This window comes from Myotis davidii, unplaced genomic scaffold (genome assembly GCF_000327345.1).
Source record: "Myotis davidii unplaced genomic scaffold, ASM32734v1 scaffold812, whole genome shotgun sequence".
In the NCBI taxonomy this organism is placed as follows: Eukaryota; Metazoa; Chordata; class Mammalia; order Chiroptera; family Vespertilionidae; genus Myotis; species Myotis davidii.
This window is the reverse complement of record NW_006284238.1, coordinates 2,325,142-2,351,498: the sequence shown is the minus strand read 5'-3', so window position 1 is coordinate 2,351,498 and position 26,357 is coordinate 2,325,142. Positions and strand designations below refer to the sequence as shown.

Below are 26,357 nucleotides of genomic sequence, written 5' to 3'. Positions count from 1 at the left end.
CTCCTCCTCCTTCCCCTTCTTCTAGAATACCATTCAGCATCTATATATATATATGGTTAAGTGACCTGCCAGCCAGTACATATGATGCACACTGGCAATTTAAAAATAAACGTTGATTCCACATGCACAATACATGTAAAGCTCTCACTGGCGCCAGTCGCATGCTGTGTTTTGATCTGTCATTGTTAATTGTGAATTTGATTGTTTTTGTTGACATTCAACGTGAACCACATCGCGATTTATTCATTGACCATCTAACTGACTGATCAGCCGGTACACATGACGTGCACTAGCAATTTAAAAATAAACTTTGACTCGTACATGCATGATACATACAAAGCTCTCACTGGCACCAGTCACACACATGTTTTAATTTTATAATACTATATTATATATACTATCTTGACATGTAATTTTTTGCAGTAATGTTAATTACTGCACAAATCTTTCTTCTAGTTAATTTCCTTTCAATGTGCATGAATCCATGCACTGGGCCAATAGTTTCGTATAATACTGGTTTGGTGGTGATGAACTCCTTTAGCTTTTTCTTGTCTGTGAAGCTCTTTATCTGACCTTCAATTCTAAATGATAGCTTTGCTGGGTAGAGTAGTCTTGGTTGTAGGTTCTGTTACAGATTACATAGTTTCTGAAAAACTCCACTTTATGTATGGTCAGAGAATGAAAGTGGAAAAGGAAATTAATGTTTTAGTGTTATTACTAACATAGTTTGACCTAACAGGTACCATCGATAGGTCCTGGCTGAGAATCTCTGGGTCAAACTTTGAAAACTGCTCTTGTAGTTACAATACTACTGCTGTTTTGAAACTCTTTATTTTAAATGTGAGAAGCCTTTAGTTGAAGTAAAAAAAAAGTCTTAGGAATTCATATACTATTTTATGTTGAGTGAACTCATCCCTCTTAAGGTCAGAGTTTCTTTCCACAGTGAAAGAAAGGAATTTGACTTGTCTTTGTCTGCAGTTACTCTTACATTGGAAGACTAAAATAAAAGAAATGGGTAGCTTTGATATTGTGTGTGTGTGTGTGTGTGAGAGAGAGAGAGAGAGAGAGAGAGAGAGAGAGAGAGAGAGAAAGAGAGAGAGAGAGAGGGAGAGAGAGAGATTGTGTGTGTTTTGGGGGTAATGATTCTGGTCAAATGGAACTGATCTGGTACTAGAAATGTGTTCTAGGTGGCTCATCTAGTGGTGGTCATTTTGCTTTCTGCTTTTAGCCATACATTATGTTTCAATATTTGATTGTTATTTGAGACCTATATCAGGTAATTTTGAGACAACAGTTAGTAAAGGGACTATATTTTGAAGAATTCTTACACATGAGAGGATCTCATGAACTTCTGAGCCTTTGGAAGAAGTTCAGTATTTTGAGTTGTTACAAACACTCACTGACACTTGAATATAATGGTGAAACTGTACAAGTTTGTGTATAACTGTTTTCTGAAAATGGTAGTATTTGTAGCTTTAGGTGTTAAGTACTGTGTTTAGAAAGTGAATGCAAATCACTTTTTTTTTACATTGAGTTACATGTTAATTTAGTTGTGACATTTTTGGATTAAAGAAGTTCAGTGACTTTTATTTTTATAAAATGAACAATTATTTTGAGCTATGAATTATCACTGATTTGTCTTTCATCATAGATATATGAATTTCACAGGTGACATTGTAGAAAACCTACTAGTCTATTTATACGGGATATATGTCATTGCCTAAATGAATATTTTGTATTAAAATATGCCACAAAGTATAAGCATTATATTCCTTATAGTATTCTTGAAATATATTAAAAATCACTTAAATCAATACAATGAATGTGTTTCTTAAATGATTAAATTAGATTTAAGGTTTTGATGAGAAAAATTATCATAATTAAAATTGTTTTGTTAGAAGAAAAGTTTCAGATTTTATTTGTAGACATATTTTGCATTATCTTAATTTTCTAAGACTTTGCTTAGGCCCAAGCAATGATAAGCTAATTCACTTATTTAAAAGTGTCAATTTGAAAGTGATTATTTCCTCAGGCTAAGGACTCATTTAGAAAGGATTCTAAGACTTAGTAGAGAAGGGAAGCAGTATGTATTTATACCTTTCATTTGGAATTTTGGTCTAAATTTGGGGCAATATTTTCAGAAAGACTTATGATGGGTTGGTGCACAGAAATGTCATATTCCAATCACAACATGAGAAATGGTTGGATTGCCTATCTATCCTACTAGGAGGTATTCTTAAAATTAGTTTCCTGTTATATCAATACTTTTATCTCCCATTAAGAAGGAGAAATATTTGGCCGAAACCGGTTTGGCTCAGTGGATAGAGCGTCGGCTTGCGGACTGAAGGGTCCCAGGTTCGATTCCGGTCAAGGGCATGTACCTGGGTTGCGGGCACATCCCCAGTAGGAGATGTGCAGGAGGCAGCTGATCGATGTTCCTCTCTCATCGATGTTTCTAACTCTCTATCTCTCTCTTTCTTCCTCTCCATGAAAAATCAATAAAAAAAAAAGAAGGAGAAATATTTGGATTTTGTTATTAGCAGAATTAAAGATCATGATATATATTTATAAATTAAAAGACATTATCATTCTAGGAATGGGTGTGCCAAACTTTGGATTCCAAATTTTTGGAGGCTATACTTAATAGAAAAACCATGTCTCTTAGTAATTATTTACCTACTCCATTTATACTGATACTAGAGGCCCGGTGCATGAAATTTGTGCGGGGGAGGGGGGGTCCCTCAGCCCGACCTGCACCCTCTCCAATCCGGGAGCCCTCAGGGGATGTCCTACTGACGGCTTGGGCCCACTCCCCATGGTTCTCTGCTCTCTGCAGGGCCTGACTGCTCCACACCATGGCGATGGGCAAACAGGCCCTGCTGGGTGCTGTCTGCGGGCACGCGTGCCTGCTCGCAGGTCACCGTGGCGACAGCCAAGCAGGCCCTGCTGGCCGCAGACACTCTAGAGGCTGTAGAGCAGCGAGGCTTGATCCACTACTGGAGTGGGTGGATCCCGCCTCTCCCCTTGGTTCCCATGACCCCTGGCTGGGCGATAGGCCCAAACACTCCAGCCTCACTGCTCAGCCCCAGACACTCCACAGGTGGCAGAGCAGCGAGGCTTGATCTGCTACTGGAGTGGGTGGATCCTGCCTCTCCGCTTGATCCCTGCGACCCCTGCTGGGCGGACAGGCCCAAACACTCCAGCGGCAGGGCTGAGGGGACTGGGCTCCGCCATCTTGTGGCTATGGGTGCCGCCATCTTTGTGACGGGGTGATGGCACATTTGCATATTACTCTTTTATTAGATAGGAAACATTTTCCAGGAATACTAAAATTTTTTAGTTATAATTAATATAAGAATCAGTACTATTACTCCATTGTTTGCCCATTTATATTTTTAAGGCTAGATCTATGATTTTGCAACTGAAAACAAAAATGCAAAACTTGCCATAATTCAATTCCATTCAGATAATAGTTAATATAGAATTTTAAGTTTTGCCAAATGTAACTTCAAATGCTGCAAAAAACTTGCAGCATAGCCCTATCTGGTTGTTCAGTGACTAGAGCGTCAGCCTGTGTGCGGATTGAAGGGTCTTAGTTTCAATTATAATCAAGGGGCACTTACCCCGTTTGCAGGCTTGATCCCCAAGTGTGGGAGGCAACCATTCGATATGTCTCTCTCACGTGGATGTTTCTCTCTCTCTGTCTCTCCCCCTCCTTTCTACTCTCTCTAAATATCAATGGAAAAAATTTCCTTGAGTGAGGATTAACAACAACAACAAAAAAGTGCAAAAATTGTGTGCTAAGAAATTTAGTGATATTATCGCCTTAAAATTATTTTGTAATACATTTAATACCAACAGTTCTCCATGAAAAGATGATTTGTTTTATTTTGAAAATGCCCTTTACTAATATGCATTTTTTAAGTTCTTGAACTCATCTTATGTGGGTTTTTTTTTGTGTGTGTCCACTACTCTAGATCCCATAATCTTATGTTTTTATCACTTCATCTATATAAATATGTGCCCCCTCCATTTTAAGACTGGGTTTAGAAAACTTTTCCAAAAGGAAAACCAAAGGTCACATAATTAATAAGTGGTGAAATAACAGAGATCTCTCAGTTTTATCTGTACCTTTTCTTAAATTCAATAATTACAGAAAATGCAGGGAAAAGCTGCAGTTAAACGCTATAATAGTTGCTCCATGAATCAGTTTAGTTTCATAGAAAAAAGCTTTAGTATGTCTGTTAGTTTTTATTATTTTCACTTATATATATGTATTATATATACTACATAATTATAAACCATCTTTTAAGCTATTTTAAACTATAAGTATATATATGTTCTTTAATATTAATTTACTATATTTATTTATTAGTTTTTGAATTAGAAGAACTTTACCTGTATGTATATAAAAAATTCTATATTATATAAATTTTAGATAATAAAAATGTAGGCAGAGATATACATCTTCATTTTTTTTCCTTTTTCTTTGTTACCCCTTTTTTAGTGTAAAAGATGTTGAGTTATTTCATACTGATAAATAAATTTTAAATCTAGGAGCTTTCCTAAAGATTTTCTTAAATTACTATCATAGCAAAATAAAATGAAACAAAACTCCATAGAATGTATACATCTCTTCTGTATGTAGAGGATTGTTAAACATATTTATGTACAGTAAAAATTTTTCATGTTTCAAAAGAGAAATCTTTTATAGTCATTAATTTTTATCAACAGTACATAATTTAGTCCACATGTTTAATTAAAACTATTATCTTTCTTTTTGGAAGCATTTATTATACAATACCAAAAACAGTACATGGAAAAAAAAATCATGAATCTCTTTTCCTCTAAATTGGAATACTTTGAACAAGTAGAAGAGAATGTGCATCTCTGCATGAAGAATCCTTAATTTTAAGTCTTTGACACAGCTGAATATTAAAGGATATATATGTATATATAAAATATAAATGATATATGTGTGTGTGCATACATGTATGTGTATATACATATATATTTCCCTTTTTGCTATAATTTCTTAAAATCAGGAGGAATTCTTTGGTATCAATTGAGGGAAACTTTTGAAAATTATTTTAGTTTTTAAGTCCCTAAAATTTTTTGAGTCAGAGATATAAATATTAAATCATTTAATCAACAGAACCAATGATTAGTTTAAAATATATTTTAAAAAATCTCAAGTAAGATGTTGATACGTCACCATATATTTCTGGTTTTAAAAGTTACCCTTTTGCATTTGCTTTTGTTTTTGTGAGTTTAAAAAGGTAAGGTAGAGGAGTTTTTTGCTATTTGCACTTTTTTTTTTCCCTATTAAAATTGTAAATGCCTGAATTTGTTTTATTCTTTAATTCTAGTTGATATATAAAGGAAGATTTACTGTAGAAAACATTTGGATTTATAAAAACTCCATCAGTAGTTTTCAGGTGATCAACAGAATAAATGTGAGATATACCCATGACACTTTTGTCCATGGTAAAATATCAATTGCAAAAAAAATTTACAGATTACACTGGGTGAAAAAGGTGAAGGGATTGAGAAGTACAAAATAGAGAATAGTGACAGAGACATAAATTATAGCATAGAGAATGTAGTCAATAATAATAGCCATAATAAATACATAATGGGGCCAGGTGGGTACTTGAAACATTGGGGTGACCACTCTGAAAAGTACTTGATTATCTAACCACTATGCTGTGCACCTGAACTTAATATAAAAAAATACTGAATGGAAACCATAATTGAAGAAAAAAGCCCAGAAAAAAATAAGTGTAATGTGGGATCCTAGATAGGACCTTGAAACAGAAGAAAAAAGCATTAGGGGGAAAATAAATAAGATTTGTACCTTAGTTAATCTTTAAGTTTTGAAAATTGTACTGTGCCCATATATTTTGTTAATGTTAGAGGAAGTGGGTTTGAAGAGATATGAAAACTGTGTTGTATTTGTGCCACTTTTTATCAAGTCTTTAATTATAAAATAAAAGGATTTTTTAAATGAAAAAATTACCCATTACACAAACTTACAACTGTAATCTCACAACTGTAATCAGAATTCTCTGTGAGAATGGTTACATTCTTTTTAAGCTTTAAAAAATTCATTTTCTGAAACCTTTAAGTGTAGGATCTAAGATTTAGTTTCATTTACCGATCATTTCAGATGTTCTGGGAAGAAATATCTAATGATTTTTCCATGACATCTGCCCTTTTTTTCAGATTCTCGCCTGACATTTTATCGTGTTATTGTGTTCCACGCTATTTAGTTCCTCCGGGAGCCTTCCGACTTTCACAGGCACGGCTTCAATCAGCTTCTGCAGCGTGGATAACTTACCTAGGGACCAGGCCTTCCTGCGCAAGCAGCCAGTCATGAACAGGGCCAGACTAGCCTAGTTCTTTTTAATTTTAATATTTACATATTTTTGCATTTCAAACTATAGATACTCATTTTAGCAATTCCTTAAAAAGTGAAAGCCACTGAGTTTCATTTAGGAAAAAAAATATGTATCTTTACCTAAAATGGGAGGACTATGTAGAAATGAGCCTACCTACTGGTTTTTCTTTTCTTTTCCAAAATTTTTGCATTATGATTTAAGCATTTTGCTATATCAGAAATTACTATCTTCTTTTTTTTAGCATATATTTCTGCAGTGTAAACCTGCTTGTGTAGATATTATTTTAAGAAGTGTTTAAAAGTATGCTGTGTATGCACAAATAGACCTTAATGGTATTTTGGGTGGGGATAAGAGCCTCAGGTTTACTTAAGGAAGAAGAGAAGTATTCGCTGAGGGAGCTTTAAACTCGTTACATAGCAATTTATTCCATGTGACATATAGATACAACTCTCCTACCATCAGTTTAAAAGAAAACAAGGTTTTGGTATATCTTGACTAAATGACTTTAAAAGTACTAAAGATTTTGAAAAACTGTTATAAATCAGACTGCTTTAGAGTCGAAACAAAAATTAGGGGCTACTTATTTAAGTTAGGTATCAATATTGGAAATTAGGTAATAGAGGAAAAAGCACTATATTGTATTATAATGAAATATTGACACTATATAAAACTGACAGTTTATTTTAATTATTATTTAGATTAAGCTAGAATTTCAATGTAGATATGGAAGAAAAGGCTCTCATTTAGAAAACTGCAAGAATAATATAATTATATAATTTAAGTGCTGAAATATATATTGTTTAAATTTTTTATTTTAAAAACATGTAAACTAACTTGGGTTTTTAATGAGTGGTTAATAATGGAATAAATAAACATGGGTCTGAAAATTAAATGATTATAATAAATTTGGAATTGTAAAACTTCTGGTATTTTAAAATTCTGTTGGGAGTAGCTTATATTTAGAATTCAGCCAGGCATTGAGTCTTAAGCTGTTTTTACAAATAAAGACTATAATGTTATACAGAAGCTTGAATTTTCAAAAATATAATGATTCTGGTTTAGCTTAATATCATAATTTTTGTTTTAAAACTACCTTTCTAGCAAAGGGTACAATGTTCAATACTTAGAATTCTACATTATGAGTAAAGCTAGTAAAAAATAACTTAAATTAGTTATTTCTTAATTTATAAAGAACACTGGGATAATTTTTTAAAGTTTATTTCTGAGTTTCTTAACATTTTTTGCAGTACTGAATGTTAATTTATAAAGGAAGTGTTTCAGCAACATTTTTAAAAACTGTGTTAGCTGTCTCCTATAGATGAATAGGCAGTCAGTATCAGTTTTAAAATTCTTTCGTGAAGTAACCAAAATTACTTTTCTGCTACATAGAAACAGTTAAAATAATGTTTTATGCATTGAGTTTTTTGATGTTTGAGTTTTAAATTGCCCCATACTCTTAAAATGCTTTCATTGAACTAGAATATACTTTAGGGATATTTATTTTCTTTATAAGCAGAGATTGAGCACCACCTTTTGGCCAAACTAATGTATTTCAGTTTGTGAATTCAGCAAAATAATTTTGTTGGAATGATTAAATTCATTAATTACTGAGGTCTATATATTATATAATTCTGTCACAATATAGATTTTCTAAAAGCTCTCCTTAATAAAGTTCACTAGAATGCCTTTATTATTGTAAATTATAAAATGATCCATCTAATTGTAAGTTTTCATAACTTTGCTGTATACTAATGAATAGTAAGTTATCCTTTTTAAGGAAGCGAATGGTCTTAACCCTGTGTTTATTGATGAAGTTATTAAAAGAGGTGATTATTTTATTTGCCCTATCTGGAAATTATCAAAGTAAGGATCATTAAGCCAGAATTTCAATGTAGATATGGATGAAAAGACTCTCAGACATTAGGTATTTCATATGTTATTATCTGTGATAGATTTAATTTTTAAGAAAATGAAATCATTATTTGTTTTTCTTTTTTAATAATTTGAAGTAAAAAAAGATAACTGAATTCTTGTGTTAAAAGCAACAATTACTATTTTTATTGCAGTTATATATTTTTTGTAACTTTAGACTTTTATTTTGTTGAATATTTTATATCATTTGAAATGGATACATATAACTTAAGTAGGCGTTAAGAAAGCAAATTACTAATTTTAAATGTTAACTTCAATAATAGATGTTATTACAAATGTTAATAAAATAAGCTACTAACTTACTCAGTGCAAAGCAAAAACTGTCTAAAGTGACATTGATACTCTCAAATATATTAAAAGTTATTTTCTTTAAGACTGGGTATAGAAGGCATCTGTGGTACTTCTTCCATTACTGACATCAAAGTGAGTGCTACAGCTGTATTCAAGTCCTAAACCTCATAGATTAATAATGTACAGTAAATAAATCAGTGCTTTTGGGTTTTTAGGGAGGTTGTTCTTTTTATTTTAGATCATACTTCCTAAGAAGAGATTACTTCATGCTTAGTATTAGATGTATTCTTAGCAATAAAGTAGTATAAATATGACTAAAGTAAACAAGTTTAAGAATCTAACATTGGTATTTTGTTTTTCAGACCAGTAATAACAAATTTTTAAATATAAAATTAAGACTCTTAATGTCTGCTGTATTTGATTGTTTCAAATCATGAATCATATCCCAATTCCCCTCAACTCCTGTTGCTTTTTCCTATTTCCATTTAATGTCTTCACTTCTTAGTCTTCTAAGCTGGAAACTTCAGACTCAGTTCTGTCTCTCATCTCTCCTGTCAAATTCAGTTTCTAAGCTTTAAAAATGACTCTTCATTCAGACTTCTCTCCACACTCCTGCCCTACTTCAGTGTTCCGCATCTCTCTGATTTATTCCAGAAGCTTCCTACTGTTATTGTTTCCAGTCTCTTTCCAATTTCACTGTATTGTCAGTAGCACTGAAAAGTTTTTTGTTTTGTTTTTCTACTAAAACATTTGACTGGCCATATTAAAAATTCTTCTTTGGCTGTCAATTTCCTGCCACAAGTAAAATCTAAATTCCTTAGGATGGCATTCACTGGGACCTTAAAATCTGGTTCCAATCTCCCTTTCTAGCTTAACTTTCCCCCCTCTCCACTCTTTGAAAACAAATCTTATCTCCTTTAGGAAAAGTGAGTTTTGCTTTATTAGCAATTGGAGTATATTATCAGAAGGTCTCTATCACTAGAAGATTTAGAAGATTGTTGGTTTATATATGTACTAGAGGCCTGGTGCACAAAATTGGTGCACTGGGGGGGGGGGTGTCCCTTAGCCCAGCCTGCAACCTCTCCAATCTGGGACCCCTGAGGGATCAGCCTTAAACCGGCAGTCGGACATTCCTCTAATAATCCGGGACTGCTGGCTCCCAACTGCTCACCTGCCTGCATGCCTGCCTGATTGCCCCCAACTGCCCTCCCCTGCCAGCCTGGTGCCCCTAATTGCCCTCCCCTGCTGGCCTGATCGCCCACAACTGCCCTCCCTTGCCGGCCATCTTGTGGCTGTGGGCGCCGCCATCTTTGAGGGCAGGGCAGTCAATGAGCATATTCCCTCCTTATTGGCTGTGGGTGCCACCGTCTTTGTGACAGTGTGAGGGTCAATTAGCATATTCACTCCTTATTGGCTGTAGGCGCCACCATCTTTGTGATGGCAATGAGGGTCAATTAGCATATTCTCTCTTTATTAGATAGGATAAATAGTTAATAAACCAGTGATTGTATGGTTTGTTTCTTTGTTTGAACTTCGAATTCCAAGTACAAAGCATAGTTCTTGGCACACAAGAGGCTGTAAATTTATAGTAAAAAGTATAGCCTCTGCAGCAAGACTGCCCGGGGTTCAAATTCCAGCTTTTCTACTTTGTCTTCTGGAGCAGTTTACTTAATTAATTCCTCAGTCCCTAAATTAGACATGTAATGTGTTTAGAAGATTGCTTAGTACCTAGTAAAATGCTCAATAAATGTTAACAGTTGTTGCTTATTAAAATAAACTTTAATATTTTAGAATTTGTGGAAGAAACAAATTTGAAGCAAAGTTCTTAAGATTTTTTTTTGTAGTTAAATATCACATTTTAAAACTAATTTGAACTATTTTCTTAAGTACCTGAAAACCATTTGCTTATAAGTTTAGTACTTAATAATTGATATGTGTAAAGTTTTAGAAAGTCTGTCCTTCAGAGTTAAAAAGGTATGCACATGTATATAGGTAACTATATAACTTTTTTTAAAAAAAACATGTTCTTCCTGATTTTTAGAGAGCAAGGAAGGGAGAAGGATAGAGAGATAGAAACTTCAAAGATGAGAAAGAATCATTAGTCGGCTGCCTCCTGCATGCCTCCTCCTGGGGCTCGAGCCCACGACCTGGGCATGTGCCCTGACTGGGAATCGAACCACTGACCTCTTGGTTCCTAGGTTGATGCTCAACTGCTGAGCCACACCAGGTGGGCCTATGTACTCTTTTATTAAAGTTGTTACAACGTGTTAAAGTAATGTTACTAACTACTAACCAAAATGTTTTTTGGGATACACAGAAATGTTGTTAAATAAATCAAATAAGAAATTGGCACCATATCTTCTTAGGTAGACTTTTTTAAGTTTAAAAATGAAGACCTAGCATAGGCTTTTATTTACTTAATTGTTAAAGATAGGCTGACTATAGTAATATCAGTAGGTTTTAAAGGACAACTGTGAGATTTTTGAAGTAAGTCGACCTGTCACAAGCTTATGGCAGAAATAGACTTGTTTATAACTGATAGTGTCTTAGATTTAATGTTTTTGTTTTTTCCATCATTTTTGCTTGATTACTTTTTTTTTTTTTTTTTTTTACTTCCAGCTATGTTCCAAATGATTTCCCTGATTTTCTTTCAGTGGGTTTTGGAGGGAGAATAAGTGGGTACATAAGGAAATGCCAAGAGAAAAAGAAATCTGTGTGTGTGTGTGTGTGTGTGTGTGTGTTGTTAAATCTTATTTTATCAATTAGAGATTTTTATTTATAATTTGGCATTGGTAAGATGAAGTTTAAAAGCATTATGCTTCTGAACCTAGACAGTTCTCCTTAAAAATTAATATAAACATTCATAATGAATGAGAATGACTAATGTTAATATTAGCTTAGATGGAAAATTTTTAAGGAGTTTACAACTTTTTGAAATTTTAAAAGTATATTTTAGACAATAGAGTGAAAAGAAATTTGATCCTTTGTTGGATTAGATGTTATATTTTGCAACCTAGTATCTTTAAGAGTACACATATGGCATAATTTTTAAAAATATAATTATTTTCTATGACTGAATGCTGGTAGAAATAAGTATATATTTGACAGTCTGTGCTTGTGTAACATTTTGTGTGTCGGCTTTGAATTTTTTTCGTAATGATTGACACATTACTCCTGCGTGAGATCCTTACTGTTGATAGTATTCTTAAATAATTTGTGCCATTGACAATTAATAATTTAACTGCAGATAGCTCTCTGTTTACTTTTTGTATGTTCCTTCATCTTATGATTGTAAAATGCACAATATGTTTTACTTTATAAAACACAATATGATTTTGTAAACCTCTAATTTATTTGGGGAATTTAATTAAACACTAAAGAATAAATATAGTTTAAAGACCTATAATTTTAAAGTTATACTTTATTGTTTAGTTAATGGTATGTTATTCCCTAAAAGCTGTGTGCTCAAAATCATGTAGGGATATTAAAAGAAGAAACTGATATTTAAAAATTATTTCATAGGAGTAAAATTATGATTGTCTCCATATTTGACAGTATCTTTAAATTATTGAACTCACAGTTTTCACACTTTAGATTAAAATGCTTTTAATCATGTCTTAAAATTCATGTAAAATATTTCAGTTTTATATATAACTCACATAAATATGCAGTATTTTATTTTATAATGTTAATTCCTTATTGTATAACTTACCAATAAATATTTTAATATTAAAGTATCAGTGATAACCATATTTTCAGATTAATAAGAAGATAATAGAAATATACAGTGTTTATTCAACAGATTTATTTGGTGTCTAATAAATAACTGATACTATGCTTTAAGTTTGGATATTTCCCAATTAAGTGTTATTTAGAAAGAAAAAGACATATTAATAGAGAATTAAAATGCAGTGTTATGTGCTATAATGAGGCGTGATTTAAAAGAAACTTAGAGCAGTGCTTAAATCTCCTTGGGGATTTAGAGAAGATTTTTGTGAAATGGTGATGCTTCAGTCTGTTTACAGGGAATTGAAGAGTATTTCTAGGTGGTAATAGAAAATAAGGAAGGGGTTTTACCATGGACACAGACAATAGGGTGCTGAAGGCCTGAGAGGGGCTGGGGGGCTAGAAGGGGTCAGTAGGGGAAAAAAGGGGGCATATGTAATACTTTCAAGAATAAAGAATTATTATTATTTTTAAAGAAGGGGTTTTAGGTTGAGGAAGCAGTATGTGCAGAGGTGTGGAGGCATTTAAAGAGCAGGGCCAGGAAGAGGGGCTGTGTGCTCTGAGGTTGATTGGAGATGTAGGCTATAAAAGGTTTTTGGAAGTTATCTTAAGAATTTTGGATTTTTTAAAAAAATATTTTTTTATTGATTTTTTACAGAGAGGAAGGGAGAGAGATAGAGAGTCAGAAACATTGATGAGAGAGAGACATCGATCAGCCGCCTCCTGCACGTCCCCCACTGGGGATGTGCCCGCAACCCAGGTACATGCCCTTGACCGGAATCGAACCGGGGCCCCCTCAGTCCGCAGGCCGACGCTCTATCCGCTGAGCCAAACCGGTTTCGGCAAGAATTTTGGATTTTCTCCTGTAAATGCATTGGTGAAGCATTAAAGAATCTTGAGCAGGATTGTAATGTACCCATTTACATTTTTGGAAGAATATTCTGGTTATAGTGTGGAGGATGAGAGTAGAAAGACAAAATGAAAGAAATCAGTGCTGTAGTACCCGAAAGAGATGGGGAGGGCCTAGACTAAGGCAGTGGCAGTGAGAGCAGAAGGAGAGGGTGTTAAGGAGGTAGAGTTGGCCAACAAGTCTTGATAGTTAATTGGATTTTGGATTCAGAATTTTTTTTAAATTGCTCTGATCAACTTCTAGGTTTCTAGCTTGAGTTGCTACTACTCACTAACCTAGGCCCTAATGGAAAGAGGACATAGTTTTGGAAGTGGGTGTACTTCAGCAGTAAGCATGTCATGTTTGCGATGTTTGAGATGGAATGTCAGAGGTCTAAAGATCTGAAGCCCAGAAGATAGAGTTTTGAAAAGTAAGAATAATGGTCCCAAAGTCATTTACTCAGATTTATATTATAGTTTGTTAATGACTCTCTAAGAAAAGGATAAAGTAATGAGAGTAAAAAGAGTTTAGAACTTGGGTTAGAGAAATTTTGGAAAAATATGTGTGTATAGTCTATTTTGGATTTTAAAGAGACTGGGATTCATTTCTACTGCTATTAAATTTCAGTTCTCTGCCACCAGTTGTCTTATGTGATTAGGGGAGTTTTCTTAAAAGACAGGAGAACAGATGATGACCCAGCTGTGCTAGATACTGACAAATTTATGGGATGCCTAACTTTTTAGTATAGATCCAACTCACCAAGGGTGTATTGTCTGTGATTTTCTGTTGTGCATGTTGATGTTTCTTTCTGTTGGTGTGGACAATTGAGAGTTGAGAGAACAACATCATTAAAGTGAACAAGAATAATTGTTTTGGTATTATTCCACTCATATCATTTATTGCAAATGGAAGTAGTGCAATACTTAATCTAGTATTTTATATGTATTATATACTATATAAGTATGGGTTTTAAAAAATAATCAATTACATTTGACAAACAATATTTATTAGTTTCAGGTGTACAGCATAGTAGTTAAGACATTTATATATCTTATTAAGTGCTCACCCAGATGTCTAGTACCCATTTGACACCATACTTAGTACAGTGTTACTGAATATATTACCTACGCTGCATTTTACATCCTCATGACTATTTTATAATTGATGAGCACCAATTTGTTCTCTGTATTTATGAATTTGTTTCTGTTTTGTTTGTTATTTAGATTCCACATATAAGCAAAATCTTATCAAATTTGTTTTTCTCTGACTTATTTCAATTTGCATAATACTCTCTGAGTCCACCCATATTGTTACAAATGGCAAGATTAATTTCTTTTTTTATGGCTGAGTAATATTCTATTATATATATGCACCACATCTTCTTTATTCATTCATCCATCGATGGACACTTAGGTTGCTTCTATAGCTTGGCTATTGTAAAATAGAGGCCTGGTGCACGGATTTGTGCACACTGAAAGGGAATTAATTAGGAGAAATACTTTAGAGCAGTGGTTCTCAACTTTCTGGCCCTTTAAATACAGTTCCTCATGTTGTGACCCAACCATAAAATTATTTTCATTGCTACTTCATAACTAATGTTGCTACTGTTATGAATTGTAATGTAAATATCTGATATGCAGGATGGTCTTAAGCGACCCCTGTGAAAGGGTCGTTCGACCCCCCAAAGAGTCGCGACCCACAGGTTGAGAACCACTGCTTTAGAGGCTGGGAGGGACCGCAGGAGGGCTCCAGGGCATGTGCGGCCTGTTGCGCCCAGTCCTGATTGGCCAGACCCCAGCAGCAAGCTAACCTACCGGTTTGAGAGTCTTCCCCCTGGTGGTCAGTGTGTGTCATAGCGACTGGTTGAAAGGTCAAACGAATGGTTGGACACTTAGCATGTTAGGCTTTTATTACATAGGCTAATGCTGAAATGAATACCAGGGTGCATATATCTTTTCAAATTTGTGTTTTGGATTTCTTTGAATAAAGAAATTGCTGGGTTGTATGGTAGTTCTAAGGTTTTGAGAAACCCATATTGTTTTCCATAGTGGCTACAACAATTTACAATTCCACCCATAGGTTGCAGGAGCGTTCCCTTTTCTTTCAGGGATTTCAGGTTAGTTGAATTTAATAAATGATGGAATTAATGGGATTCAGAGAAGGCATAGGTAATATAACTCCTATAAAAGAGGTGATGTCGATTGTAGAGCAGTGTCGTGGCTCTGTTTCATTGATATAGTGATATTTAAAGTATTTTTTAGTTTAAATGAAAACATCTAAATTATAGTATTTAAAGGCAATTATAATCTAATTTCCATATAAAAATGTCCAAGGTACAATCTAAATTTATATTACATGAAAAAAAGTCTTTTCTAATCACCTATGCCAAAAAAATTAAGCAGAATGTGCTCGTTGACTTACCTTTTATAGTTTTTAAATAGAATCTTTCTGTTTCTGACATTGCAGAGGAGCCTTTGTACATAAATAACATCCCCATAAATCATCTAAAATGTCTCAGTAAGGACCTGAATAATAACTTTTTGAGTAGTCTGCAAATGACATCTGCGTCAGTAACTACTTTAGGATGATAAAAGCATTTTGCTAACATTGAGCTTCACTCAAAAGTCTTAACTTTAGATTGGCATATGCTGTTTATATATAGTATTTGACTTGTTTGTTAGATGTCTTTTTTTTCCCTTAGACATTTTACTGTTACTTAGCTTGTCAGACATCATTATAAATAGGGGGATAAAAATCTTGGTGGTAGATTTCAGTGTTTTATGCTGAGCATTATTGATCCATAAAGACTTACAATATATTATTCTAAGGTTGTCATTGCTCAAAAGGACTGAGGAAGGATTAAGAAGCTACATTGACAGAAGTCATCATTTTAATGACAGGCAATTTAGTTTGAGGTAACTGAAGCAGGGAAAAGTGCAATCAATCATCACAGCAAGGATTTTCACAAATGTTTACCAGTCTATAATGAATGTTGTGCAGATCATCAAGGTCATTTGATAGCTTCTCTGAGAGTTATGTTTTTATATTCTAACAAAGCAATTCAAGTATTTTAAATGTCCATTTCCTGAAGGTCTGTGGCACGATGAAGCAATGAAATATAAAAGATTAAAGAGTTGAGAAACATTTAAGAAATTCAGCTAATTCATTACATCCTTGGAAGTAGAAACGTTGTTTTCTCTCCAGGGATATTTCCTCAAGTATCTGGGTAAAGAACACACATAAAGGGTAATTTAATATTGATCAAATTTATTTTCTAGTTACTTGTTTTGACGTTTTAATGCAGTGATAAACATTTTGTGGTTAGCATCTCTTCAAATTATTTCCTCTTGATTTCCTTGAAGGGGAAATCTGCGTGCAGTGTATGAATTTCCTTCTACCCAGGTTCTTCACTGGCTCTGGGACAGTAAATGTGGAGGAGTGCTGAGTTAGGCTATTAGGAGTGAAGGATATGATGGTATGTATTGGACAGTGAGCATGGCCAAGGCTACTTCTGGAATCACCGGTTGAGGCTTTAGAGTTACTTTTGGGTTCAAATTTAGGCCCCATCCTTTACTGGATGGAAGATCTAATCAGGAAACAGAAATCTTTTTTTGTCCCCATTTTCTTTTCTGCAGAATTGGAGTAATAGTACTTTTCCCATGTGGTGATTGTAAGGGTGAATCTTACAGTCTTTATGGGGGCATTATAGTTCTTAACACAAAATAGCACTACGAAGGTACTAGTTCATTCCTCTTTCCCACCTCTCCTGCCTGAGAGCAAAAGGAGGCATGGTTACTATTTTCCAGTCCAATGAAAATGTACTATGGATATATCACAGTAGGCTTACCATAGGCCAGTGCCATCAAGAAGGTGAAAATTGTGGCATGTTATTTAAAAATTGTTTTAATGATTTCATGTAACTGTTTTGATTTAAATTTCTAATCCTCTCTCCTGCAACCAAAACAACAAAAAGCCTGACCTGGCTATTTATTTGACCGAGTGGTTTGTTGGAGTGTTGTGTCATAGGCCAACCAGATCTCTTGTTGTAGTAGTTTTATGGTGAAAGAAGTGTCCTGGTCATCTAATTTATGAGTTATAAATTTATATTTTATTGAGCATTCATAAAGTAATCTTGAAGGTAATTAAATTTATATATATTTATAAAGGTCATTAAGTTATTTATATATATATACACACACACACACACACACATAAAATTCTGAGTAAGATGATAATTATTTGTGGAGATGGTGTTCATATTGCTGACTAGCTCTGGTTTTGGGATTACACAGACCTGGACTGTAATTGTGAATGATCACTTCCCTGTGTGGACTTGAGCACTTAGTTATCCTTGCTGCTCCTGTATTTTCTTATATGCTAAATTAGGATAATAATGGTACCAACATGTGTAGTTGTGTGTTCAATTAAATAAGATAATATATGTATCTTGAGTAAGAAGAATAAAGCTGGAGTTATGCTCTCTGATTTCAAACTATATTCCAAACCTATAGTAATCAAAACAATGTGGTATTGCCATTAAAAAAACAAAAAACAAAAAACAGATGCATAGGTCAATGGAACAGAACAGAGAGCCCAGAAATACACCTACACCTATATATATGGTCAATTAATATACAGTAAAGGAACCAAGAATATACAATGGGGAAAGGAGGGTCCAACAAATGGTGGTGAAACTGAACCACTGTTTTACATACCCACAAATTAATTCAAAATGGATAAAGACCTGAAACCATAAAACTCCCAAAGGAAACATGGGCTGAAGCTCCTTGACATTAGTCTTTGGTGTGATTTTTTGGTTTTGACCTCAAAAGCAAAGCCAACAGAAGCAAAAATAATCAAGTGGGACTACAACAAACTAAAAAGCTTCTATACAGCAAAGAAATCATCCACAAAATGAAAAGGCAATCTACCGAATTGGAGAAAATAATTGCATATCATATATATCTGGTAAGAGGTTAATATCCAAAATACATAAAGAACTCATACAACTTACCAGGAAAAGAGGAACAGCAAACAATTTGATTAAAAAATGGGCACAGGTTCTGAATAGACATTTTTCCAAAGAGGACATACATTTTTTGGGGGGCCGGGTATCTACAGATGCAGAGAATTTCTCAATAATTAAGGCTGCCTTTTTATTCTTACGAGCTTCTGTTGTTTTCTTAGAATCTCACCCTTTATATGGTAACATGCCTGGCTTCCCTCCTTTTCGCTTTCCATGGTATCTTCTGGATGCTTGGAGGTTTACTTTTCAAATGTCTTTCTTTAAATTAAATGGATTGGGGTGGCATTGGTTAATGAAATTATATAGGTTTCAAGTGTACATTTCTATGATACATCATCTGTATGCTGCATTGTGTGCTCACCACCCAAAGTCAAATAGTCTTTTGTCACCATATATTTGACACCCCCTTTACTCTTTCCTAACTCTACCCCCTTCTCTCTGGTAGCCACCATATTGTTGTCTTGTCTATGAGTTTTTTTTTTTTTTTCTTTTTTGTACATTTATTTCTTTCAGTTTTATATCCCACATATGAGTGAAATCATATAGTTCTTAACTTTTTTTTGTCTGACTTATCTCACTTAGCGTGATATGCCCAAGCCCCATCTAGTGTCTTTTCATCTACACTTTTGGAAACTTAGCCTCAGAGTTGTTGAGGAGACCTTTTAGCTTTGGTACTTGCTGCGTACATTGAGGGGTCATAACCACACTACTTTACACTGGTATTTTTAGGAACAATAGGGTGAAATGCATTTTATGGCAGCACCAAGGTTTTTTATTTAATATTTCCAGTAATAAAGTAAGTTGGTGAATAAAAAACCTCATTTCAAAGATTTCAGCTAACATTATTCTTGTACTGTCTTAGGGGCTGGAGATTCACAGATGTATGGCCCTCTTTTTGGGGAGATCTTACTTTGTGTGGGTGGTGGAAATGGGGCAAGAGAGGGTGAGGAGGTGACCCAGTACCCATATTTTCATATTCTTGCCTCACCTCAGATTGCTACAAGTGTGGAGAATAAGATTCCAGCTTTATGATATATTGCTGATATGACAAATGAATATAAATGAAGGAATTTGGTGGAGAAGGGATGAACAATAGGCAGATCACAGAGGATTTCTAGGGCAGTGAAAATAATCTGTGTGACACCGTAATGATGGGTAGATGTCATTACACATTGTCCACACCCACAAAATGTGCAGCACCAGGAGGGAACCCTAAGGGAAACTAGGGACTTTGGGACACTATGATGTGTCAGTGTCGTTGAAACATCAGTTGTAACAAGTGTACCACTCAGTGGGGGTTGCTGATAATGGGGGAAGCTATGCATGTGTGAGTGTGGGGGTTATTTGGGAAATCTCTGTATCTTCCTTTAAATTTTGCTGTGAACCTAAATCTGCTCTTAGAAAATAAAGTCTTAATTTAAAAGATGAAGCAAGTTACACATTTCTTCATCTGTATCCAATATATCTAAGTTTGACGAAGTTAGAAATATTTGGTACATTATTAGCATTAAATTCTTCAGATTATTTCTCTCCTGGCTTAAGATAATGATCTCAGTACTTTTGCTCTGATCTCACATACAATAAAGATTGAAAGCTTTCCTAATAGTATAAGGAAACATATGTTCCAAGGTAACTCAATTCATATAGTCACTTTTAAAGTATTTTAATTAAAAACTATAAAAGAGTTATAACATGTAATAATTGATATAAACTTCTTTTGAATGATGGTTATATAGCTTTAAAGAAGATTAATTTCTCCTTTCTGCCATTTTTTTAGGGGTTGATTTCTAGCTTTTTAGTTTGATACTTAAAAATAAATTCAACATAGTTCTGACTGAACAGTTTATCAGGGAAGGGGTGAAGAATCAGGCTCTCTGCTCTGACTGAAATATGCCAAGTGTCTGATGCATCTCAGAAGAAAACCATGAGAATTTAGATAATCTAAAGTTCTGGCCCTTTTCTGATAACGTTGAACCAGAGCCATTTCATACTTACAGATTTGCCTTTAAACCGTATACTTTGAGATAAAGTGCTTTGAAAGTAAAAGGGGAAAGCGCTAGGCATAGTTGGGTATACATGCCATGGCACATTTGCACATGTGTGCATACATACATGCACACCCGACTCCATTACAACTGTTGCCCCTTTAGAATAAAATGAAAACAGAAATGTCATTTATCTCTGGATTACTTATGCGCTGCCCATCTGGTTTATGAGTCTTCCAGTTTCCCCCCATTATCTGCCTACCTGCAAACCTCTGGTTTTTCTTTCTCATTACCAACTACTAGAGGGTGGAACATGCCTAGGACACAGTAATTTAAATTAGCCAACGTTGTACCTTGTTAGTAGTTATCAAACTAAGAACCAAAATGAGTTGGGAATTATTTTGGCATATAGTTGATTATGCCATACCTATTTTTTATTATAATGGATAAATGAATGTTGATTTTTTAAAATAAAATTTAGAAAATGTATTTGAAACTGCTATTCCTCTTATTACCCAAGACAGTGTATTTTTAGGAGAACAACAAAGCCTACTTGTGGGTATTTATGCTCTGTTGTGCTTTCCAAAGGCTTTTAATAGTAGGGATGTGTTGTCATATCCAAGTGCTATTAGAATGAAATGATTTATCAAATTAGAACATTCAAAACACAGTTCATGTACTCCAACAAAATAAAGTTCTGCCTTTTATTACCCATCATTTTAATCTATTGCAAAATACAGGTAAACCTGTTGTGTACAGTTAAACTTGTTTTACCAATTGAAGATCTTATTTAACTTGCATTGCCCCTGCCCTGACACATACTTCAGCCTGGTGAACTGTATAGAGCAGAACAGTTTACCTATTGTCATTTCTGTTTCTAATGGCTTGATGGTGGGTAGGTAGGACATATCATAACAGATTTTCATTAAATGCTGATTAAGTATTGTTTTTCAGAAATTAAGATCCTATATAATCTACACTAATAAAAGAGAAACATGCAAATTGGTGTCACTCCACTACACCCACCAGCCAATCAGATGAGTATGCAAATTAACCCAAACAAAGATGGTGGTTAATTTGCATATGCAGGCGCTGAGCAAAGACTGAAGACAACGTAGAAGAAAGCCAACCGCTGCGGAAGGGAATGAAGCTGCGGAGAAGCAAGAGGGGCGGCGGAGGCAGGAGCAAAGCCCGTCTCAGGGGTTTTCGCTCCAGCTGCAGGAAGCCCTATTCTTGCAGGAATCTTCCTGCAACGGGCCTCTAGTCCTATATAATAAAAGCATAATATGCTAAATGTCTGACCAACACGCTAAGCTATGACATGCACTGACCACCAAGGGGCAGACAATCCAACCAGTAGGTTAGTTTGCTTCTGGGGTCTGACCAATGGGGACTGGGCAGGAGGGCTGGATATGCCCTGGAGCCCTCCTGCAGTCACTTCCCAGCTGGCTAGCCAACCTCCTGTGGTTCCTCCCTGGCCAGCTGGTCCCCATCGACCTGATGGGGATGGCGAGATGGCCCAATCACCCCGATTGCCAACCAGACCAAGGGACCCCACCCATGCATGAATTCGTGTACCGGGCCTCTAGTATTTAATAATAGCACAAGTTACTTAATTCTTGGTAGAAGTAAGCATGTTACTGTATAAGTCAGCCTTAAAAACAATGGTTGCTTTAGTTTTCTCTCAACAAACGATATGGAGACTGGCAAAATACAGTTGAGCATTGAGAATCACAAGTAGAATCTTTAGTATGTATTCATTTGTTCATTAAATCATTATAAGGTGCTATTGGGTTGAGTATACACTAGATATTCATGGGAGTAGTTGAGAAAAGCAAGTAGTTTTGGCTATGATGGCTTTTGGTTTCTATCATTTGAAAATGTATATATGATTAATTGGAGCAATTGTATAGATTTCAGACTTGTATTAGTATCCTTAAATGTCAAGTTGAAAGTCCTTTACTAAAGATGAGTACAAATAGTTTTGTTCTTTTCTCTGATTTAGGTGGAATGACTGATAAATCAATATTTCAACAAGTAAGAGAGCATTTGCCTTAGTTTAATTATATCAACAAAGCAACTAAAAGAGCAGTGAAGTAATTAGTGTCCAAACATGAAAACAAAAAATATCTTTTTAATGTAGACAAATCATTGATTAAAACAAAATTATAAATTATTCTGTTGCTTTCTCTAAATAGAGTTTTATGTTCCTGACAGTATTCATTTATATACAGTTTTTAAATATAGAACAAACTTATGGATCATGGATAAAAGAACTATGGCTTTGACCCTATGACAATGTCAATAAAAATTAAAAATATATTTCTCAACTATTGCTGTAATTCTTTATGGTTTTTTTTTTAGGTTTACTAATATTACATAGCATTAGGAAATGCCAATTAGGGAAGTAGAAAATCATTGACTGCTTATTTTTTTTGAAATTAGAATTAATTTAATTGGTACTTTCATACTGAGATTTGTTTTGGTGAAGATTCCTACTGCCATGGGTCAATAAAGCTGGCAGATTTGGAGAGCTAATCTCACTTCTTTTCTCAGCCTTGAGATTTAGCAAGACCTCCTGATGAAAATCTTGAATAGTTGCTAATTCACTTGTGTCAGAAAATTTTAACTTATTTTGAATTGAAATCCCTTTATTTTCATTTTAAGCCTCTTTATTTTTCTAAATTTTAAAACATTGAACAAAGAGCTAGCATAGAGATCTTTTCACTTTGTATAATGATTCGTAGAGTTGACAATATTTTTGTCTACTCTCTCTTTACCAGTTTAAATAATTTCAATTCCTTCATTTGGGACAGAGCACCTTTTCATGTTTTGGGTTCTCTGAAACGTTTAGGGACAAAAATAACTGTTATCTTTCTGATTCAGTTGGGACCAAGTGAGTTAATTGAAAAAAAGATGTTAATTGAAAAAGGTGGAAAGATTCTTTAAAACAAATACTCCACATTGAATAATGAAATTTTCTTTCGGTTTTGGGTTGTGTTTTCAAATGAAGATAATTTTCTCTTTGCCCCTAATTATGGTTTTTGAAGATTTAAGTGACATGAACACTTCAGCAACCTGGTGAGGTCTATGGAAACTTCCTTAGGCTAATGTTACAGTACATATACATGTGAAAAATACATACCAGTAGATGCATGCTTTTTAAAAAATGTATCAATGGCTAGTGAATGAATGCTATTTCCAGATACTTCAACAACTGTAATGTGATGTGGAAACAACTGTGATTGCTGTTGACAAATACTGTGGTTTGTTGCCTATATATGTAATTGAAGTAAGTAGTAAGTAGAGGAAAGTGATAGTAACATCTAATAGAAGTTAGGGAGAGTAAATAAAAAGTTTCTGAATGTAAAAATGTAATTTATTTTCCCATCCAAATTTATGAATTCATTAGAGTTCATGGATGCTAAGATCAGAACCCTTTAATTTATCTGATAACCTTGCTGAACTCTCTTATTATGAAAATGTTGGTTTCTTCTAGGTAGATATGTATATCATCTAAAAGTATTGATTTCCCCCGCTTTCTTTTCAGTCTATAAAAATGTTCTTTTTCCCCCCATTTTATTCTAAGAGTTGGAGAACTGTATTTAAGAGTAGTAGTGCCACCCAGCCAGTATGGCTCAGTGGTTGAGTGTCGATCCATGAACTATTAGAGGTCACAGTTGATTCCCAGTCAGGGCACATGCCTGGGTTGCCAATAGGGGGTGTGCAAGAGGCAGTTGATCAGTGATTCTCTCTCATCATTGATGTTTCTATCTCTTTCTCCCTTTCCCTTTTTCTTTGAAATAAAACAAACAAAAATCCTTACTCATTCCTGACTTTAAAGAGAAAAATGTGTTCTACATTATATATAATGTTTCATGTCAGTTTTTGCTATACAGATATTCTTTGCTATCCAAGATTACTTACAGCCTGAATTCAGCTGGTTGGTGGAGTAAGATTATCTCAATTAATTGGTTATTTATGGTTCATGAATTGTGGATGAGAGCAACGATAGTGAGGAAAATTGAAAACTGAAAATTTATTTGATATTATTTCACTACTGGGTTTCGCTATCAGGTGTTGAACTAAGTTCAGATTGTAGTTCTCTTCCATGTTTAACTTGTTAAGGCTTTTTGAAAAATCTTTCCTGTATTGATAGAACTAATCATATGATGATATATAACCACCTTTGCATTGCAGAACACTTCATGGCATCATTCTTTATTATTTTTTAAATATAATCTTTTTTTTAAATATATTTCACTGATTTTCCACAGAGAGGAAGGGAGAGGGATAGATAGAAACATTGACGAGAGAGAAACATCGATCAGCTGCCTCCTGCACACCCCCTACTGGGGATGTGCCCGCAACCAAGGTACATGCCCTTGACCGGAATCGAACCTGGGACCCTTCAGTCCGCAGGCCGACGCTCTATCCACTGAGCCAAACTGGTTAAGGCTAAATATAATCTTGAATGCAGTTAGCTAACATTTTATTTGGAAGTTGTTTTTCCCCCATCTCCATAAGTGAAATGGGTCCTTATTTTCTTTTGTCATAATGTCTGGTTTTGGTATCAGGATTCCATTAATTAGCCTCCAAAATAGGGAGTTTTCACACTCTCTATTTGCTAGTACAACTTGTATTATAAAGCCATTAATGTTTCTAAAAAGTTTATTAAAGCCCCCTCGTGGACCTTTAGCTTTTTGAAAGGGGAATTATGATTACCATTCCAATTTATTTCATGCTTTATGGTACCTTCAGGGTCTCTATTTCATCTATTGCCAATTCTGGCAGTGTTTTTCTAGGAATGTATCCATTTTATCTTGACTTTCATCCATTAGCCTATCTTTGTTATGACACATTCAGAAGTCTATTTAATATTGAGTATCATCCTTTCCATTCTGTATCTTGCATCTTTGTTCTGTCCCCACCTCACCTCTCTCTTTGATGAAAGTTTGTCAATATTTGTTATTCTCCACCTTCAGGAAAAGCAGCCTTTGTTAATCTCTCATATGCTTTTTGTTTGTACTTTGTTGATTTCTACTCTTTATTTCCTATCTTATTGTTCTTTTAATATTATTTTTTTGCTTCTTATTATTTAAGGGTTTCCATTTCTTTGTTTTAGGTTTAACTTAGTTTGTGAGACAATAGCAGATAAAATAACTTGCTAACCCTTATATCATTATCTTCCTGAATTTGTTTCCCTTTTAGAATTTGATTACCTAATAAAGTATTCAGTTTGGGCCTTTGTGAGGCAAACCTTTTGTTTCCTGGAATGCCTGAGTAATTTTTATTCTACCTTTACCTTTGAGAAACAATTTGGTTTGATATAAAATTCTAGAGTCAAATATTTTCCTTCAACACTTTAAAATGTTACTATATTATATTGTGTGTCCAGTATTGTTCCAAAGTTTATCTTTCTGGAAGCTTTAGGAATTCTGTCTTTTTCTTTTTGATTTAAAATGTAACCATAATGTGTCATGGTATAATTTTTCTTGTTTGTCTTGTTAGAGACAACTTCTTTTCTGAGATATTTCATTTTTCTTTAGTTCTGTAACATTATTTTAAGTAATCCTTGAAAGATTTACTTTGTCTCTCTACCTACCTTCCTCCCTTCACTATTTTTTTCTGAGACACCTATTATCTGGATGTTCACACATCTGCTCCCACTTGCTGACTTCTTTTTCATGTTATTGTATCTTATTCTTTTTTTAATTGCCTTTTAGGAAAGATCACCAGTCTGATTTTCTCAATCAAAAATTCATCTTTTAACTGTATCCATCCTGCTGTTTATTTCCTTTACTTCATTTTTATTATAGCTGTTATATTTTATACCAATAATTAAAATAATTTCTTATTCATGCTGTATATTATTGATATCTTGTCTTCAGCATATTGTGCTTATTTTAAATTATTGGGTTCATCTATTCCAATAATTCTGCGTCAGCAGATACATACACACTTCTCCAAAAGATAAAGGGAATCCAAAATTTTAACTGTGTAAGTGTAAGAATGTGTGATATTCATATTGATGAAATAACTAGAGCAAGTCTGTGTAGCAGGCCAGGCAGGATTTCTGGGCATTGGAGTGAGAGCCAAATATATCC

General features: G+C 34.2%; 1 protein-coding gene across 1 annotated transcript in view; it reads left to right on the top strand.

Moving 5' to 3' along the window:
- LOC102759054 (F-box/LRR-repeat protein 17) overlaps positions 1-26,092 on the top strand; it is a 97,707-nt gene extending 71,615 nt beyond the window's left edge. The window contains exon 5 of the mRNA XM_015568410.1: positions 25,977-26,092. Within this exon, the coding sequence (XP_015423896.1) occupies positions 25,977-25,994 (18 nt within the window). The 3' untranslated portion in view covers positions 25,995-26,092. The remainder of the gene's footprint in view (positions 1-25,976) is intronic.
- Positions 26,093-26,357: the final 265 nt, after the last annotated feature.